This window comes from Anomaloglossus baeobatrachus, chromosome 2 (assembly GCF_048569485.1).
Source record: "Anomaloglossus baeobatrachus isolate aAnoBae1 chromosome 2, aAnoBae1.hap1, whole genome shotgun sequence".
Classification (NCBI taxonomy): domain Eukaryota; kingdom Metazoa; phylum Chordata; class Amphibia; order Anura; family Aromobatidae; genus Anomaloglossus; species Anomaloglossus baeobatrachus.
The window spans coordinates 276894437-276915409 of NC_134354.1; the positions used below are offsets into that span (position 1 = coordinate 276894437).

Below are 20973 nucleotides of genomic sequence, written 5' to 3' on the forward strand. Positions count from 1 at the left end.
GCACACATTCAGTTTTATGGTGAGTATTTTACCTCAGTATCTGTAAGGCCACGTGTACATGTTAAGTACTTGGTGAGTTTTCTACTTCAATATATTGTGAGTTTTTTTTATCTCAGTACCTCTAAGGCCAAGTACACACGTTGAGTACTTGGTGAGGTTTTTTTACCTCAGTATTTGTAAGGCCAAGTGTACACTTTGAGTTTAGCTTAGATAAAGAATGTATTATTGTTCAAAACAATTTGCTTTTAAACAACCCTTGTTTTCATCTTTTTAGTGTTTTTTTTCAATAAAATAATATGGGGGCGAGATCCATGGAGCTGCATATAATTGTTCTGTGAAGGGGGACTCATTATACTGAAAGGAGTATATGTGATTGGGGGGCATTAGGATATGTCCACACGCTGCGTTCTGGCTTGACAACTAAACTACACACTTTTGATAAATTCAAAACAACATTTGAGGAACAAAAATTGTCCACAAAAAAACAGTGATTTCAATAAGTTTTATTTCTAAAGTAATTAGTAAAAATATGCATATCTATGTTAAAATCAATAATAATAATAGTAATGATGCTTCAACATGAGGGACGATATATAAGCAGTAAAATAACAATAAAAAGTGCACCAGAATATATACAAAGCCGAACTGTTTATCAAAATGAAGTTTAAATCACATAAAACAGTATATTCCAAAACTTCATGTAAAAGGTAAATATTTTTCTTAGAGTTTTCATGCGTTGGAAAAAGAAAAGAAAAATTTATTTGTTTTAAATTGTATACACATAAAAATATTTCATACAAAAGTGAAAAAATATAAATTGCTACTTTTTTAATTTTATAAACCAGTGGACAGGATACATAAAAATATATATGTGTGACTTTAAAAGTAATGACACTTATATTCAAGGTAAAAAAAGTGCATGAAAAGTGTAAAAATTACGAATAAACAAAGTGCATTAAGTTATATGCTCAAAAAAATATATATAAAATTAGAAGTGAAACAATCACTAAATAAACCAAAATAAAACGCAAAGTGCAATGTGCTTACTTATAAATAAAGTCACATGAAAAAGTGAAAGGCAAAAACCTAATTCAAAGAGGATCTATAAATATAGACACGGTAATGACCAGGGAGTCTCAATACACAAAGTGCAATATGCAAACTTTTATATTGAGTCGCATGAAAACTATAAGAAAAGGAAGAAACCAATCAGCCAAGAATCCTTTAAACATATACAAGCTATTAGCTACAGGGTCTCCAATAAAGACAAACAGCAAAATGCGGCAGCGTGTCTCCGGTACGTGTTTGGTCCATTTCCGTATGTACTGGAGACACGGACACACTTACTCCAATGTTATTCAATGTTTGGAGTTACACGTGCGTTTTTCCGTACGGTACGTGTGTCCGTGTGCATGATACGTATGTGTATCCGTATTACACAGATGCATGTCCGTTTTCTGCACGGAACACACACACATGCCTCCAATGAAAGTCTATGGGTCCGTGAGCACACGTACGTGACACGGATGCATCTCCGTATGGTCCGTGTACGTTTTGTGCTTTTTTGAAGCGATGTCGGTCAACCTTTTTTTTATGTGTATGTCAGTCAATCTCCCTCAGTCCATCGGTCGGTCTCTCTCTCTTTTCTGTCCCTCTCTCAGTCTGTCGGTCAGTCTCCCCCCTCTCTCATACTCACCGTTCCCCGATCACCGGCGCGGCGCTGCACAGCTGTTAAAAAAACTCCGGCGGCTTTTACTATTTTGAAAAAGCCGGCCGCTCATTATTCAATCTCGTATTCCCTACTTTCCCCGCCCACCGGCGTCTATGATTAGTTGCAGTGAGACACGCCCCCACGCTGAGTGACAGCTTTCTCACTGCAAGCAATCACAGCCACTGGTGGGCGTGTCAATATCGAGCAGTAAAAAAAAAAAAAATAATTAAGAAAAAACGGCGTGCGGTCCCCTCAATTTTGATACCAGCCAGGTAAAGCCACACGACTGAAGGCTGGTATTCTCAGGATGGGAAGCTTCACGTTATGGGGAGCCCCCCAGCCTAACAATATCAGCGAGCAGCCGCCCGGAATTGCCATATCCATTAGATGCGACAGTCCCGGGAATTTACCCGGCTCATCCCGAATTGCCCTGGTGCGGTGGCAAACGGGGTAATAAGGAGTTAATGGCAGCAGCCCATAGCTGCCACTAAGTCCAAGATTAATCATGACAGGCGTCTCCCCGAGATACCGCCCATGATTAACCTGTAAGTTAAAGAAAATAAACACACACAATGAAAAATCCTTTATTTGAAATAATCAAAAAAACCAAAACACCTTCACTCACCACTTTATTAAGCCCCGAAAACCCCTCCAGGTCCGGCGTAATCCACGGAGGTCCTGCGACGCTGTCAGCTCTGCTAGATGAAGGTAACAGGAGCTGCAGTAGAGCACCGCCGCTCCTGTCAGCTCCACGCAGCAACTGAGGAGAGAAGCGCGATCAGCAATGATGACACTCAGGTCACTCGTGGCCACTGCTGGATCCTCCAACTGTGACAGCAAGTCTCCCGAGTGACTGAAGTGAGCTGCGCGATCAGCGATGAAGTCACAGGTGAGTTGCGGTCTCGGGTGGAGGACCCCAGCTAGCCGTGGGTAACCTGAGTGATGGCAGCGCAAATCGCGCTGCTCACTTCAGTCACTCAGGGGATTAGCGGTCACCGGTGAGTCCTTCACGGGTGACCGCTAATCAGGACGCGGCGCAGTATGACAATGAAGTCGGGAGAAGGTCACCCGAGTTCATTCTCATCGCGCGTCGCTGTCTGCTGTCAGCGGGTATGTAGCAAGTCATTGTGCATCACACAAGGAACATTTCACCCTAACAACATACGGACATTACACATACGTATCACACGCACACACGGCTAGCATACACCATCATACGGATGTCACACGTACCTGAGACATGGACATAAAATATGGAACACGGACCCGAAAAAACGGAACGTAAGACACGTACGTGTTTTTCACGTGTGTGTGAAGGGGGCCTTAGGCAATAATTTTGACAAATATTTGTGAAACAAAAAGCTGCCTAAAAAAGGCAACGTGGAAATTTCTTTGCTTTGCTGGGGAAGCACAACGCAAGCATTTTGTCATTGACACAGTGCAGTTTAAAACGAAACCAAAATGCAAGAAAAAAAGCAACCTGCAGACACCCTTAAGGCTTGTGAGCATGTTGCGTAATTTCATGCGTTTACGCAGCGTTTAGCACTGCAGCGTAAGCGCATTAGTCCTGCGTTCCCAGCACAATCTATGAAGATTGTGCATAATCCGTGCGCACGATGCTTTTTGGAACGCAGCAATTTGAGTGTCCAAAATTTGACAAAATCCGTGTGTTTAAAAATGCAGCATGTTAATTATTCCGTGCGCTTTGGATGCAGCTCCCACTCTGTCTATGGGAGAGCCAGCATCCCGAGCGCATGAAATCGGCATTTTTTCTGCAGAAACACTGCATCAATTATGCAGTGTTTCTTCAGCGATTTGAATCGCACATGAGCTGTCAAATCACTGCAGAATTTTCTGCAGTGACACGACGCAACGTGCGCACGAGCCCTTACACTGCTGACTATATATGTGTATAATATTACAGTATATATAGTATATATATATATATATATATATATATATATATACAGTATATATCTATCTATACATATGCAATGAGGGGGGTGTTTTACTATTCTACATGGAATATATGTACAGTAAATATATGAGTGATGTTAGTGCAAGTATAGCGGCTGGTTATATAACAGGGCAATTATACTATGGTGGTTTATCTGTGTATTTAAGACTTCAGGGTTGATTATTATACTACATAGTGGATATGTTACTGGAGATTGGGCCAATGAGAACAGAATGGTGTTTAACAGGGACAAATGCAAAGTCCTACATCTGGGTAAAAGAAATGTAAAAAGCATATATAGTATGGGAGGAATAGAACTAGGTGATAGGATAGGGGAAAAGAACTTTGGCATAATAGTAGATTTCAGATTCAACATGAGCCAACAGTATGGTGCTGCAGCTAAAAGGCAAACAAAATTCTGGAATGGATCAAGACAAGCATTGATTCTAGATCAAGAGAGGTCATTATTCCCCTCTACTCTGCCTTGGTCAGACCCCACTTGGAATACTGTGTACAGTTCTCGGCTCCTCAATTCAAGAAAGACATCAATATCCTGGAGCAAGTCCAGAGAAGAGCAACCTAGATGAAGAAGGTCTGCAAACCATGTCATATGAAGACCAGCTAAAAGTACTAGGAATGTTTAGTTTGCAAAAGAGAAGGCTGAGAGGAGACTTAATAGCGGTCTACAAATATCTGAAAGGTAGTCACATTGCAGAGGGAACCACCCTATTCTCATTAGCACAAGGATGTACAAAAAGCAATGAGATTAAACTAATAAGGAAGGAAGTACAGCGTAGACATTATCCATTTATAGAAGCCATCCTCTTTTCCTTTTCATCTCTAGCTTTTTTACAGATGGTGTTCTGTTTACTGTAAGCATGTGTTGAAATTTAACTGAATCCATTCTTTCCTCTACTCTTTGAAATGTTCCCCTTGCCATTGGTTGCAACATAACCGCAAAGCATGATTGATCCACCCCTAAACTTAATGGTTGTTGGATTTTTTTTTCCTAAAATTCTGTGCCCTTTTTTCTCCATACATACCGTAGACCTTTGAGGTCAAAGAGTTTTATTATAACCTCAATCACTTGTTTACAAAATGCATCAGTTTTTTCAGATGTTCTTTTGCATGCTTCTTTTGCTGAATTTTATGAGGACACAGGAGAAGTTTTCTTCTGATGACTTTTCCTGAAGGCCATATTTGTGCAGGTGCATCTGCTCCATAGAACAATGTACCACAGGTCCAGAGTCTGCTAAATCTTCCTGAAGTTCTTTTGCAGTCATACAGGGGGTTCTGAGTTGGCTCTCTAACAATCCTACAAGCAACTGATAGAAATTTTGCTGGTCTTCCAGAACTTATCTTGACCTCCATTGACCCTGTTAAAGAAGACCAACCACCAGGATTTTCATATATAAATTAAAGCTAGTGGTAAAGTGGTGTTATCATGCTTATTCTAAACATGCCTTTAGTTGTGAGATCGGATGTATACTTTCTGAAATATAGGCAAGTAAAGTTTGTGAAATGCACTGTTATTTGATGAGAGGTGCAATGAAATATCTAATAGGTGGGTGGGGTTTTGCTAGTTATTCCCGACACTGTCTGCCTGTCTGTCCTTCCAACCCCTGTCCTTCCTACCCCTTTCCTTTCTCCCCTGTAATAACAGAGACAGGGGGAAGAAGGACAGGCAGGCAGACAAGGGCGGGAATAACTAGCAAAACTGGACCCACCTATTAGATATCCCGCTGAACCTCTAATTAAATAACAGTGCATTTCTCCTTTAATTTAATTAAAACTTTAATTGCCTGTATTTCAGAAAGTATACATCTGATCTTACAACTAAGAGCACTGGCTTTACTTTATATATGAAAATCCTGGTGGTTGGTCCCCTTTAACTGCCATCTGTTAATTACATTTCAAACTGAGGAAAGGGAAACTTGAAAACTTGCAGGTTAACTTCTTGTAGCCTTCTCCTGTTATGTGGACCTCCATTATTTTCATTTTCAGAGTGCTAGGCAGCTGCTTTGAAGAACCTATGGATACAGTGTTTTGGCACAAGGTTAGAGTAGGCTGGGTTTTTATAAAGCTGTTACATTTTTCATCACCTGGCCTTTCCTAACAATTATAGAAAACAAGCCATAACCTTAACAGGTTAATTAAGGTCTATAAACTTGGACAAATTTAATGAGCACTCAAATCTCCAGTGGTGTCCAAACTTTTGCATCAGCCCATTTTTATTTTTGGAATTTTAAAAATTTTAAATGGAAATATATATATTTTCCCTAAAATACAAAGGAAATATGTCATCTTTAACTTTATGCCTTTTAGAAATCATTTTATCTTCAACTTGCCTAATTCACAATAAGGCCTGTTTCTCACATCAGTGATTCTGGTACGTATGTGACAGTTTTTATATGTACCAGAATCACGGACATACGCAGACCCATTATAATCAATGGGTCTGTGTATACATCAGTGATTTTTCACTGACCGTGACTCTGTGCGGCGTACACGCATGTCTATGATTTCCGCAAAGAGATATGTCCATTTTTTTCTGGTATCACTGATGTCCCACAGACCACACTATGGTACGATCCATGAATCACGTACCAAAAAAACACGGACACTGAAAATAAAAAGCTTTTGAAACTCACCTGTCTCCAGCACTGCTGTCTCCGGCTGCTGTTGCCTCTGCTACCAAGCTGGCTAATTATTCTCATGCATATGCATTTATGAACTGCACAGTCGACTTGGAAGTAGCTGCAGCGGTGAGAGATACAGCAGCCGGACACAGCACCTGGGAGACTTCAGCACCACAGACAGCAACAGGGACAGGTGAGTTTATCTCCATGTGCTATTACGGATCACGGATTGCACATGGAAAACACGTATGCCGTGAATCACAGCACACGGAGGGACATATGCGTTTTTAACACATCAGTGAAAAACGTCTGTGTTTTTCACTTACGTGTGAAACAGGCCTAATAGTAATTTTGACCAATGGTGCCCAAACTTTGGCATGCTTTTGTAGATTGATACACATACATACAATCAAAGATACCGAAAACATTCCAACCATTGCACAGATAGCTACCAAATGGACAGGTTAGTTCAATCAGCTATTTCACTTGGTCACACAACACTGATTTTATTGGCATTACAGCAAGCCACCCAGTAAGTGATATCACTGTAATCAGGGTCTGTGATTACCTTTAATAGTATTTTGTATGCATCATTTGTATAGGTACCGTCACACTAAGCGACGCTCCAGCGATCCCACCAGCAACCTGACCTGGCAGGGATAGCTGGAGCGTCGCTACACGGGTTGCTGGTGAGCTGTCAAACAGGCAGATCTCACCAGCAACCAGTGACCAGCCCCCAGCCAGCAGCGACACGTGGAAGCGATAATGCACTTGGTAACTAAGGTAAATATCGGGTAACCAACCTGATATTTACCTTGGTTACCAGCGCACACCGCTTAGCGCTGACTCCCTGCACTCCTAGCCAGAGTACACATCGGGTTAATTAACCGATGTGTAGTCTGGCTATGTCTGCAGGGAGCAGGGAGCCGGCACTGACAGCGTGAGAGCGGCGGACGCTGGTAACGAAGGTAAATATCGGGTAACCAAGGAAAGGGCTTCTTGGTTACCCGATATTTACATTGGTTACCAGCGTCCGCAGAAGCCGGCTCCTGCTGCCTGCACATTTAGTTGTTGCTTTCTCGCTGTCACACACAGCGATGTGTGCTTCATAGCGGGAGAGCAACAACTAAAAAATGGTCCAGGACATTCAGCAACAACCGGCAACCTCACAGCAGGGGCCAGGTTGTTGCTGGATGTCACACACAGCAACATCACTAGCAACATTGCTGTTGCGTCACAAAAGCCGTGCCTCCGCAGCGATGTTGCTAGCGATGTTGCTTAGTGAGACGTGGCCTTATGTTGTAGCAAGTGGAAAATCACATTGTACCTCATCTGCTTTCGCTATTCATGCAGCAGTCGTTATCGCTTTACACTTTTTCACACCTTTTGCTATGCTATCGTAAGTTATCAGAGAAATAAATAAATCTCAAAGCCATGAACTTTTAATGATTATCTTTATATTCTTTAAGGAATATTCAAATACACATTAAATAGAAATTGTGCTTTAAATAAAAGTATTTCAAACTGTACAAAGCAGATTCAATGAACTTTGCTGGTACACTCTAAACTGATAACGTAGTTTAGAGACTAAAATGTGCTTCATCCGTAAGTAGGCCATTACTAGTGAGTGGGTTTACAAGCAGAAGATTTGGTTGCAGAAATTTCCATCTATCTTAAGAGGGTTGTTAAGGCAGCAAGAACATACTTTTCTGCAAGTTTCATTTAACTGAATAGAACCGCCACTGAAACTTCTCCAACGAAATCTACCACATGAGATTCTATCCTGAGGTAGAAACTTGCCCCTGGAAAACACCTAAAACATATTTTGTCGTCTGACATCAGGATAGGAGCGTGCTTTTTCAGTGACTTAGAAAAAATATGAAGAACATATAGAAAGGTAAAGTATATAATACAGAAGTTTTCCAACAAGAAAAACGTTTATGACAGAATGGTCCAAGAAACTTGACATAAGGAAGGTTATAATTTTAACACAATGGTCAGTATGAAGTTCTCTTTTTCCTTTCTTTATGCAATTTTTTTTATCCTGTTGGATTTTAGCAGCTTACTTTACATAACATTTCACAGGCAAATATAATGAAAATGACCTATGTAAGCATTATTGTACTATAAAGATGGTGTGGGACACTACAAAATGTAATACCAGTGATAAAGTTCTTAATACCTTCATAAAAACAATACAATAAAAACAGCATTCAGTACTATGTTCTTAGTTCTGTTTCGACCAGGACTACATTTCATGGGTCTTTAATGCACCTGATGTCGAAATAGCTTCCTCTTCCACGCCTCATCTTCACTGAGAGGTTGCTGCAATGTTAGAGGTAATGAAAGTCCTCTTTTATTCACATAATAGATAAGTTTATTGTATACATAATAAGAAAACGCATCCATCAATGCACTCTGAGGAGTGGCTGATACAATAGATGAAAGAGGGTAGAGACACTGGAAATCATGAGAACATTTGAAAGGGGATGAGGACGTAAAAGATAGAGGACATATTAAGGAAGGCTAGTTGCTCGACCCTTGATTGCTAAAACACGCCGTGGAAGACATGGAGTAAGACCAGGAACATAGACCCAAAGCTTGACTCGGCAGTCACTGAAAAAGAAAAGAGGTTTAGTCATTATAACCTGGAGAGAACAAATATCATTGCAGAAATGGGAGCAAATCTATGGAATGAAATGTCTATTAGTAGAATAGTCAGAGTTGGATTATAACTAGTGACTTGGCTGCTTCATGATGACCAAATATTTCCTCTGAGAGGGCCATGCAACTGCTTGACCTTTTTAATATGTGTGATAGTGGATCAGATAAGATCTATGGTGGAAGCACCCACCAAGTTTTATTCAGCCAGTAATATTGAAACAAAAATGTCATACAAATCAGCTGATGATAGAAAGAATATGGAAGATATGAATTCATTACTAAACAAATAGACTAAAATTCAAGACTACTACAAAATATATTCATGTTGTACAGTTCTTGTTCAGCATTCCAATACAGTTTCTAAGAAAATGTCCACATGTTGAGTGTTTGGTGAGATTTTTACCTGCGTACAGCCAAATCCAGGAGTGGGTAAAAAAGGTAGAAGTGGTGACGTGTTTATACTATACTTTTCCTCTGATTGTTCCACCCCTGGTTTTGGCCTATAAATACTGATGTAAAATATTGACCAAATACTCAACATGTTCACATGACCTTTAAAGGGTTTTCCACTACTCGGACATTCCAAAATGCTGTACTTACCTGGATGCTGTATAGATATGACGGGAATTGTTACACATTGCATTAATAGGGCTATCATGACCTTTAACGTCTCCAATAGATGTGAAGTTTTCCATATTCCATACTTTAAGAATACCTCCTCGGCAACCACTGATCATCATGGGACGTCCTGTTACAAAGCCCAAAGCACAGACCCAATCTCTATGTGCATTAGGAACTTGCTGTTGGAAAAGAAAAGTATGGACTTCATTAAATCATCTCGTCTTTACCCATTAGTGTAGTAACAGCTGATAATCTTTCATTAAAGTGAGAGAAAATTTTTGCATAAAACAGGTAATGTTGAGACAAAACTAAGAAAATCATTCAGCCGAAACTATGAGTCTATTTATATTTATTAGTCATTGTTTCATAGCCTGTTTACACAGATGATGGTTTTGTGCACATAAGTTGCCAGTGTTATTGGCAGCGCAGGGCCCTGATTACACAGCACAATGCACTGCTGAGAACTCATACTTTGCCCAGAGTGATTGGTTCTTGTGACTGAAGCACATTGATTTTGCAGTTATTTGCCAATGACTTTGTCTTCATGGAATGTTGCCATTAGCAAATACAGCTTTTAGGCTGGCATTTGCCCCATGTAACCTCTTTCCCGTAACTCTACAGAACACTTCCACACTCAAATACTTCCCAGCTGTGCCCTTCAACAGTATGGGTGTTGAAGGGGGTAGCTGTGAAGAATTCCAGTGTGGAACCTTGCCCATTTGTCCCATACAGGGATGCCAACATTCAGGAATTCCAGGACAGTCCATAAAAATAGGGTGCTTTTTTGTTAAGCCCATTAAAACCTATGACGTACTGGTACATCATAGGTTGCGTCACTTGCTTTGATGCAGACTTTCACGCCGAGCCCGCATCTTTCCCTGCACATGTCGGCTGATTTCTTTGAAGCCCGCACCGCTGACAGTTTCTGGATGTTGCCTACTTCACAGTGTCCGCAGCGAGCATCTGGGACATTTGACGCACCGGCCGCAGCTTCGCCCTGCTACACCACCGCCTCTGCCTCCTGTGATCCTACCCCACCACTGCTGATGTCCACCCTGGTAAGACTCTACCAGATTATACGACAGACCCCCTTTTTTTTTACCCTTTTTTCTTCTCTAAATTTGGGGTGCGTTTTATAATCATAATCTGGTGCGTTGTATAAACCAAAAAATACGGTATGCATGTTTGGTATCCGTGTACTCGTATTGACCTGGAAAATCCTACTGCCAAATCAGTTTTACCATTTAGGGAGCATGGTAAATAAGAAAAATAAAAAACAATTGTGGAATTGTACTTTTTTTTGCAATTTCACTGCACTTGGAATTTTTTTCCCATTTTCCAGTACATAATGTTTCAGAATGAATGATGTCATTCAAAAGTACAACTGTCCGGCAAAAAAACAAAGCCTCATATGGCTATATTGACGAAAAAATAAAAAGAGTTGTGGGACTTAGAAGTAGAAGAGACACAAATGAAAGCACAAGAATGGAAAATCACAAGGTCATGATGAAGGGAGTAAAGAAACAAATATTTTGGAATGTAATTACCAAGGTGTCCACCTAGGCACCCTGTAAGAGCGCCAATCACCTGGATTTCCACTTACAATCTCTACCAGATCTCTTTCTGGAGGATTTACCTGTGGCATACCACGTTGGCTGCACCCATTTCCCTCTCATGTGTGTATGTATATACTGTGTAGATATATAAATATATATATCTATATATATATATATCTATATATATATATATATATATATATATATATATATATATCTATATATAAAAAAGCTGGGAGTGGTTTGTGACAATACCCAAACATTCTGCTCCCTATACATATCCTAAATTTAGTTGCACAGGATTTCTTTCAAAAATTGTAAAATAAGTACGGTAAACATCAGTTCTTTGGAATATCTGTACAAGCAATGTAAAGTCAACAGGGTTATATCATGCAACAACAAAACTGGAGAGTGTATTACTTGGGGATCCTCCATTTGCAGGTGATCAGGGATGTATATTGCCTACTAAAGTTCTTTGAAGAAGCTACATAATTTGTCAGTAAGGACAAGAATAGAATCAATTATGTAATTCCCTTCCTATTTATCCTGAAAAAAAACCAATCACCAGTATTCAACATGGGATGGAAGAAGAACAGCAACTTCCATATGTTCATCACCATCTCTGCAGGCAGTAGAAGAGGAAGAGGAAGAGTAGGAGCAGCAGCAGCGGGTGGATGTATAGGGTGACTATGAGTTGGCATAAGCAGAAGACAAGGCTGACAGAGACAAAAAATGATGACAATAATGGTCGAGGCAATTTACCATTACAATGGTGTATTTAAAGTTAACCAACGGGGCTCTTGATCCAGCTGTCAAGCATGGTAAGCTGTATGCTGTAGTGGCTATGGAATGAAAAGTGTATTGTTACCATCAAGTAAAGGAATTACTATTAAATAATGTTGCTTTTAGACCATTACTCTAAAAGCAAAATGGGATTTTTTTTCTGGCTTCCAAAAGGGAACAGATGCCTGCTCTTCATATGGATGAATGGAGATCCCTCTCAGCTACATGCAATACCTGCATGAGCCACAGATACAGCTACAACAAGTAACCAAGACAGTAGCAATTACAGTATATATGACATTATGGACCAAATGTTTTATCTGCCACTGTATCAAAATGATGCAGAATAGCAGACAGTAGCACAGCCTGAACTGCCAGCATTAGGACCACATCAAGAAGCCTACAAAGAAGCCGCAACCACTACAATAGATTTGACATGATGAATTAGATGTTTTATCTGCCATTGTGGCAACCTGACACATTTCAGCAAACAAACATACCACCTTAACAGCCATGTTCAGTTGTACCTAAACTGTATCATATACGCTGAGCCTGATCACATGGACTTCTTGCTCAGGACTAGTGGCAAGAACTGGCCCAGTTTGCTATGGGCAAACTATGGAGGTTTACAGATGATATGGTTACATGGTTACATACTGTACATGAGCACCTTGGAGTGGATTTTTACATGTGGTATATATGCATATTTTCTTCTTTCATCCTGCAGGTCAATTGTTTACATATTGCAATATCTGGGATAACCAGTGATTTGTTAATGAGTGTTTGCATACCTCTTTTTGGCATTATTATTTTGTGACATATTGTTGAGGATAAGAATTAAGTAACCAAAAATACTTAATTCAGCCATTTCGCAGACCCAAATATATAGTTTAGTTGATGTAGCGTGCGATATTGTCACGCTCCCCGGGTCCTCACCCCCGCTCCCCGGCTCACCTGCCACGCTGCCCGCTCCTCAGCCCCCGGATTCCGTCCGTCCCAGGCCCCCTGGTCCCCGATCCCGGCGCCCGACGGCTTCCCAGGACCTGGCCGGCTCCCCTGCGTCCTCCCCTCAGCCTCCTTCCCTGGCTTCTGGCACCCGGGCGGCGCGCATGCGCGTTAGGGCGCGCGCGCGGTCACTGACCCTTTCTTAAAGGGCCAGCGTCCATTAACAGGAAATGAGGTTGAACAGGTACTGGGTATAAAGGGGGTTAGTGTCCAAGGGGGCGGGGCCTGATCTTCGTGTTCCCTGAGCTAGGAGTCAGGTCTCCTGGTGTTTATGTGCCTGTACTCACCTAACTCTCTTTGTAGAGCCGTACCTGCCTCGCCATCCCGTCTGCCGTATCCTGAACCCCGCACACTGTCCGTCTGCCATCTGACAGTCCGTACCATCTCGGATCCCTGCGGTGACCCGTCATCTCGCTCCTGAGGTTCCGGACCCCGCCTGATATCATCTCGGCTTCCGAACCTGAGCTACGTCACCAGGACTACCATCTGTGACACCGTGGTCCCAGGGACTCCTCCGCTGCCTTCACTTGCACGGACTGTTCTGCTGCCCATCAGTGCTTCAGCTGCCGGACTCCCTACCACCATCTTAAGAGTTCGGTCCAGTGGATCCACCTCCTGGGTCGGCCCGACCGCCCGGCCGTGACAGTAAGATCAGGCCATGGATCCCGCTGCAGCACTAGCGGCCTTGCAAGAGGAACTCCGACGTCAGCATGAAGTCCAGACCCGCATGTTGCAATTTATGACCTCTGTGGACACCCGCCTGTACACGTTACAAGCATCAATGACGCCTGCGGCACCCAGGTCCCCAGCTATGCAAGCCATGGCTCCCGCACCAGTGGCAGCCTCTTCAGATGCTTCCCGTCTCCGTTTGGCGTCACCACCTCGTTATGCTGGAGATCCCAAGACCTGCAGGGGCTTCATAAACCAGTGTTCCCTTCATTTCACGCAGCTGCCACATCTGTTCGCCTCTGACCAAGCCAAGGTCGCCTTTATAATGTCTCATCTGGAGGGCGAGGCGCTGGCGTGGATGAACCCCTTGTGGGAGAAGGAGGACCCCATGACCAAGAACCTTCAAGAGTTCCTGCAGGCCTTTCGCAGCACCTTCGACGAGCCGGGACGCGCCTCTGCGTCTGCTTCATCCCTCCTCCGCCTACGTCAAGGAACACTGACGGTGGGTCAATATGCCATCCGTTTCCGTACTTTGGCTTCTGAACTCGGGTGGAATAATGAGGCCCTGACAGCCGCCTTCTGGGAAGGACTCTCGAGTCGCATCAAGGATGAGTTGGCGGGTCGTGACGTGCCCTCCACCCTAGATGCCCTGATTGCCCTAGCCACTCGAGTGGACATTCGTTTCCAGGAACGCTCCAAAGAGCTGTATCGTGAGAGACGTGCAGTACGGCACTCCCCTCCTCCACAGAAGTCCTCTGTGCCTCACTCTTCAACAGCTGGGATTCCTGTCCACGAGCCCATGCAGGTTGACCGAGTACGACAGTCTGACCAACGTAGAGCAGAGCGGCTCGCCAAAGGCCTCTGCTTTTACTGCGGAGAGGGCACACATCTCTTACGCTCCTGTCCGGAAAGGCCGGGAAACTCCAAAGCCTAGGGTTGGTAGGAGAGGCCACCCTAGGTGCTGGGACTCTCTCAGACCCAGTTATGTGGACGGTACAAGTGTCAACAGGAGAGACGCGCTTCACGGCTGAGGCATACCTCGACTCCGGAGCAGCAGGCAATTTTATCCAGCAGGCCACGGTGGACAAGTACCAGCTGCCTGTTACTCCACTCGATAAGCCCCTAATGATTGCCTCGGTGGATGGGAGACCCCTCTCTGATACCATCTCCTGGATCACCAAGCCGGTGGAATTGCGTATAGGTGCTCTGCACACCGAGAACATCGCTCTCTACGTCCTTCCACACATGTCCCATCAAATCCTGCTGGGACTTCCTTGGTTGCGGACACACGAACCATCAGTCAGCTGGGGTACTTGCGAAATCACTCGTTGGGGCTCTGCCTGTCATGAGAGATGTCTAAAGTCCCTACAACCAATCCGACGTCCCCCGGCTCCAGAGAACCTACCGGAACTGCCCTCGGCCTATTGGTCCTTCGCGGACGTTTTTGACAAGAAGGAGTCTGAGGTACTTCCGCCACACCGTCCCTACGATTGCGCCATCGACCTGCTCCCAGGAACAACACCACCTCGAGGACGGATATATCCGTTGTCTCCAGCGGAAACCAGGGCCATGTCCACATACATCACGGAAAGCCTGGCAAAGGGATTCATCCGGAGATCCTCCTCTCCTGCGGGAGCAGGCTTCTTCTTCGTTAAGAAGAAAGAGGGTGACCTACGCCCATGCATTGACTACCGGGGCTTGAATCAGATCACCATAAAAAACAAGTACCCCCTACCGCTCATCCCCGAATTGTTCGACCGGCTCAGAGGAGCCCGTGTGTTCACCAAACTGGATCTTCGGGGTGCCTACAACCTAGTTCGTATCCGCTCTGGGGACGAATGGAAGACCGCATTTAATACTCGCGACGGGCACTACGAATACTGCGTGATGCCCTTCGGTCTGTGTAACGCTCCTGCCGTATTCCAAGAACTGGTGAACGACATATTCCGGGACCTCCTCTACCTCTGTGTAGTAGTTTATCTGGATGACATCCTTGTCTTCTCTCCGGACCTCCAGACCCACAGAGAGAACGTAAAGCTGGTTCTACAAAGACTGAGAGAGAATCGTCTCTACGCCAAATATGAGAAGTGCGTCTTTGAGCAGTCTTCTCTCCCTTTCCTGGGATACATCATCTCGGGTACTGGGTTGCAGATGGATCCAAAGAAGGTCTCCTCCATACTCAACTGGCCTCCTCCTTCTGGACTGAAGGCAATCCAACGGTTCCTGGGATTCGCCAACTACTACCGCCAGTTTATCCCGCACTTCTCCGCCCTGACTGCCCCTCTCTCCGCTTTGACCAAAAAGGAGGCTAAACCAAAGGACTGGTCACCTGCGGCCGACGCCGCGTTTTGCTCTTTGAAGCGAGCTTTCGCCTCCTCTCCTGTACTCCACCGACCGGAGTTAAACCGCCAGTTCACCTTGGAGGTGGATGCCTCCTCCTCAGGAGCCGGAGCAGTGCTCATGCAAAAATCCTCCTCCGGGAAGATGGTGACTTGCGGTTTCTTTTCTAAGAGCTTCTCAGCACCAGAACGGAATTACACCATCGGTGACCGAGAATTATTGGCGGTCAAACTAGCTCTGGAGGAGTGGCGCTACCTCCTGGAAGGAGCAGTGTACCCCGTGACCATCTACACGGACCACAAGAACCTGGAATACCTGCGGTCCGCTCAGCGACTGAACCCGCGGCAAGCCAGGTGGTCCTTATTCTTTGCCAGGTTTGACTTCCAGCTCCACTTCCGACCCGCGGACAAGAATATACGCGCCGATGCCTTGTCTAGGTCCCTCATGTCCATGGAGCAGGAGGAAGAGACTACCCAACCTATCATCCCTCCTAGCAAGATTGTTCCGGTGGCTCCCGTCACTCTGGCCCAGATACCACCCGGGAAGACCTATGTCTCGGAGACCGACAGGCAAAAAGTGTTACACTGGGGTCATGCCTCAAAAACAGCCGGCCATGCAGGCCAGAAGAGAACATGGGGTGCGATTGTACGCCATTACTGGTGGCCATCCCTTCGCACTGACGTCGCCGCCTTTGTCTCTGCCTGCTCCTCTTGTGCCAGGAACAAGACGCCCAAACACCTGCCCTATGGCCGTCTGCTGCCTCTACCGATACCCTCAGTTCCCTGGCAACACATTGCGATGGACTTTATTACGGACTTGCCATTATCCTCTGGACACACAGTCATATGGGTCGTGGTGGACCGGTTCTCCAAAATGGCCCACTTCATCCCCATGGCTGGACTGCCCTCTGCTCAGGAACTCGCGGAAGCCTATATCCATCACATCTTCCGCTTGCATGGCTTTCCATCCCACATCGTGTCCGACAGAGGAACTCAGTTCACCTCCCGCTTCTGGAGGGCGCTCTGCAAACACCTGGGAGTAACTCTGGACTTTTCTTCCGCATACCATCCTCAGTCTAATGGCCAAGTGGAGAGGGTCAATCAAATCTTGACATCCTTCTTACGTCACTATGTCAACACCCATCACGACGACTGGTCCACGCTTCTGCCTTGGGCTGAGTTCTCACATAACCACCACATCAGTGAGTCGTCCTCCAAATCTCCCTTCCATGTCGTTTACGGACTTCAGCCCTCCGTTCCATTGCCTATATCCCCTTCTTCGGATGTCCCTGCGGCTGATACTGTAGCCCGTGACTTCGCTACCATTTGGGACTCTGTCAAGGCGTCCCTTGGACGCGCTTCCCAGCGGATGAAGAAACACGCTGACAAAAGGCGTCTAGACCCTCCGTGTTTCTCTCCTGGAGACCTCGTCTGGCTTGCTTCCCAGTACGTCCGCCTGAAGATACCGTCATACAAGCTGGGTCCTCGCTACATTGGGCCGTTTAAAGTCCTCAGCAAGATCAATGAGGTTTCCTACAAGCTACAGCTCCCGGCCACGATGAGGATACCCAACTCATTCCACGTCTCCCTGCTCAAGCCGGTGGTCCTTGGTCCCTTCTCCAATGCTGCCAGTCCGGTCCCTCCACCTATTGCCGATGACGACATCTATGCGGTAAGGGATATCGTGGCCATGAAGACCGTACGAGGTCGGCAGTTCTTCCTGGTGGACTGGGAGGGGTATGGTCCTGAGGATAGGTCTTGGGAGCCCAGGGAGAACGTGGGCACTCCTCTTATCCGTGCCTTCATGTCCCGGTTGCGGGGTGGGGGGCGTGGGGGGGGGGGTACTGTCACGCTCCCCGGGTCCTCACCCCCGCTCCCCGGCTCACCTGCCACGCTGCCCGCTCCTCAGCCCCCGGATTCCGTCCGTCCCAGGCCCCCTGGTCCCCGATCCCGGCGCCCGACGGCTTCCCAGGACCTGGCCGGCTCCCCTGCGTCCTCCCCTCAGCCTCCTTCCCTGGCTTCTGGCACCCGGGCGGCGCGCATGCGCGTTAGGGCGCGCGCGCGGTCACTGACCCTTTCTTAAAGGGCCAGCGTCCATTAACAGGAAATGAGGTTGAACAGGTACTGGGTATAAAGGGGGTTAGTGTCCAAGGGGGCGGGGCCTGATCTTCGTGTTCCCTGAGCTAGGAGTCAGGTCTCCTGGTGTTTATGTGCCTGTACTCACCTAACTCTCTTTGTAGAGCCGTACCTGCCTCGCCATCCCGTCTGCCGTATCCTGAACCCCGCACACTGTCCGTCTGCCATCTGACAGTCCGTACCATCTCGGATCCCTGCGGTGACCCGTCATCTCGCTCCTGAGGTTCCGGACCCCGCCTGATATCATCTCGGCTTCCGAACCTGAGCTACGTCACCAGGACTACCATCTGTGACACCGTGGTCCCAGGGACTCCTCCGCTGCCTTCACTTGCACGGACTGTTCTGCTGCCCATCAGTGCTTCAGCTGCCGGACTCCCTACCACCATCTTAAGAGTTCGGTCCAGTGGATCCACCTCCTGGGTCGGCCCGACCGCCCGGCCGTGACAGATATGTCGACGGGGTCACGTCATAAGTGATGCACATCCGGCATCGCTTGATATATTGTAGCGTGTGACAGCTATGAACAAGTAGAAATACTCACCTTCTCGTTCATCGCTGACACGTCGCTCATTTTCTAAAACTCGCACGTCCTGTTGTTCATCGTTCCCGGGGCAGCACACGTCGCTCCGTGTGACACCCTGGGAACGATGAACAAAGCTTAACTGCGTCCCGCCGGCAATGCTGAAGGAAGGAGGTGGGCGGGATGTTTATGTCCCGCTCATCTCCGCCCCTCCGCTTCTATTGGCCGGCCGCTGTGTGACGTCGCTGTGACGCCGAACGTCCCTCCTCCTTCAGGAAGTGGATGTTTGCTGCCCACAGCGACATCGCTCAGCAGGTAAGTATGTGTGATGGGGGTTTAAAGACTTTGTGCGCCACGGGCAACTAATTGCCCGTGACGCACAAACGACGGGGGCGGGTACGATCGCTCGTGCAATCACACGATAGATCGTATCGTGTGACGCCCGCATAACACATATTTATGAATGCTTTTGTTTCTTACTAACACACACACACACACACACACACACATATATATATATATATTGTGAGGTAGCGTGGTCGGCTGTGCAGCAGAAGACACGGGATCCAGGCACCAAGGGTCACAGCACACGGTTTAATATCCAAACAAAAGTCCACAACAGTACACATGTGCCTCTCCGGCAGAGAACTCAGGGAGTTGTGTTCACTCCCTCACACTCGGCACACCCCCGCCCTTGTTCCTGTTTCCTTTTAACCCTTCTTTCAGCCTGTAGGGAAACAGCATTAACCCTGGAGTGGAGTTACTTTCTATCATGGAGTGAGCACAACCGGGGCGAGACATACCGGCCGTCATAGATAACCCCGGTCACAGTCTCACATACCCCCCCCTCAGTTCAAGCGTGCGGGGTTGAACTCCCGCCATCAAACACGGGCCGCGGGACAAGGCATCGGCGTTGCCCTGCAACCTACCGGCCCGGTGTTCAACCGTAAACCGGAAGTTCTGCAGAGAAAGGAACCACCGGGTAACCCGGGCATTCCGTTCCTTGGCGGACCTCATCCAGACCAGTGGAGAGTGATCCGTCACCAAGCAAAACTGCCGTCCCAGCAGGTAATAGCGTAGGGACTCCAAGGCCCACTTGATCGCCAGGCACTCCTTCTCCACTACGCTATAATTCCGCTCGGGAGGGGTGAGCTTCCTACTTAAGAAGGTGACGGGGTGTTCCTCCCCCTGAACCACCTGAGACAGCACTGCCCCCAGGCCGACCTCCGAGGCGTCAGTCTGTACTATGAACTCCTTCCGGAAATCAGGGTTTACAAGAACGGGCTGTCCACACAGAACCCCCTTCAGGGCCCGGAAGGAGTCCTCGGCCTGCGGAGTCCAGCGCACCATGACGGACTTCTTGCCTTTGAGAAGGTCCGTCAAGGGGGCTGATAGTCCCGCAAAATCTTTTACAAATCTCCTGTAGTACCCCACGATACCCAGGAAGGCCCTAACCTGCTTCGTGGTCAGGGGTCTAGGCCACTTCTGGATCGCCTCAACCTTGTTCATTTGGGGCTTAATCACTCCTTGGCCTATCACGTAGCCCAAGTAGCAGGCTTCCGTGAGTCCCAACGCACATTTCTTGGGATTGGCTGTCAATCCGGCTGTTCGAAGCGCGTCCACCACCGCTTGTACCTGTTCCAAGTGGGTCTGCCACTCGGAGCTGTAAATAATGAAGGTACGCTGATGCATACGCCTGGTGGGGTTCCAGCACCAAGTCCATCAACCTCTGGAACGTGGCCGGAGCGCCATGTAACCCAAAGGGCAAGACAACATAGTGGAAGAGACCCTCCGGCGTAACAAAAGCGGTTTTCTCCTTGGCGGACTCCGTCAGTGGCACCTGCCAGTACCCCTTGGTCAGGTCGAGCGTGGTGAAATATCGCGCCTGTCCCAGCCTATCAATCAGCTCATCCACCCGGGGCATGGGGTAGAGATCGAACTTGGATATTTCGTTCAATTAGGACAATGGGACTAGCCCATTCACTCCGGGATTTTTCGATGACCCCCAGGCGTAGCATTGTCTTCACTTCCTCTGATATGGCTTGTCTACGAGCCTCCGGCACGCGGTATGACTTCAGGCGTACCTTCAGGTGGGGCTCGGTGACAATATCATGTCGTATCAGACTGGTCCTACTAGGCAGCTCGGAGAAAACCTTGGGGTTTCTGCTGAACCAGCCGTCTGGCCTCTCGCCTCTGTGTCTTGTTGAGGGCTTCTCCAATCCTTACTTCCGGTTCGTCCTCTCCGGAGCTCGCTGGAGCCGGATGTGAACGACCCGAAGAGGAGGGAGATGGGGAAAAAACAACCATCAGGCTTTCCCGTTCCTGCCAAGGTTTTAATAGGTTGACATGGTATATTTGTTCAGGTTTCCGCCT

At 46.6% G+C, this 20973-nt stretch overlaps 1 protein-coding gene across 1 annotated transcript in view; it reads right to left on the minus strand.

Moving 5' to 3' along the window:
- Positions 1 to 7744: 7744 nt before the first annotated feature.
- Positions 7745 to 20973, minus strand: part of KIF21B (kinesin family member 21B) — a 411687-nt gene continuing 398458 nt past the window's right edge. Inside the window, exons 34-35 of the mRNA XM_075335818.1 lie at positions 9572 to 9771; positions 7745 to 8923 (exon numbers count right to left, since the gene is read on the minus strand). Coding sequence (XP_075191933.1) covers positions 8824 to 8923; positions 9572 to 9771 — 300 coding nt within the window. The 3' untranslated portion in view covers positions 7745 to 8823. The remainder of the gene's footprint in view (positions 8924 to 9571; positions 9772 to 20973) is intronic.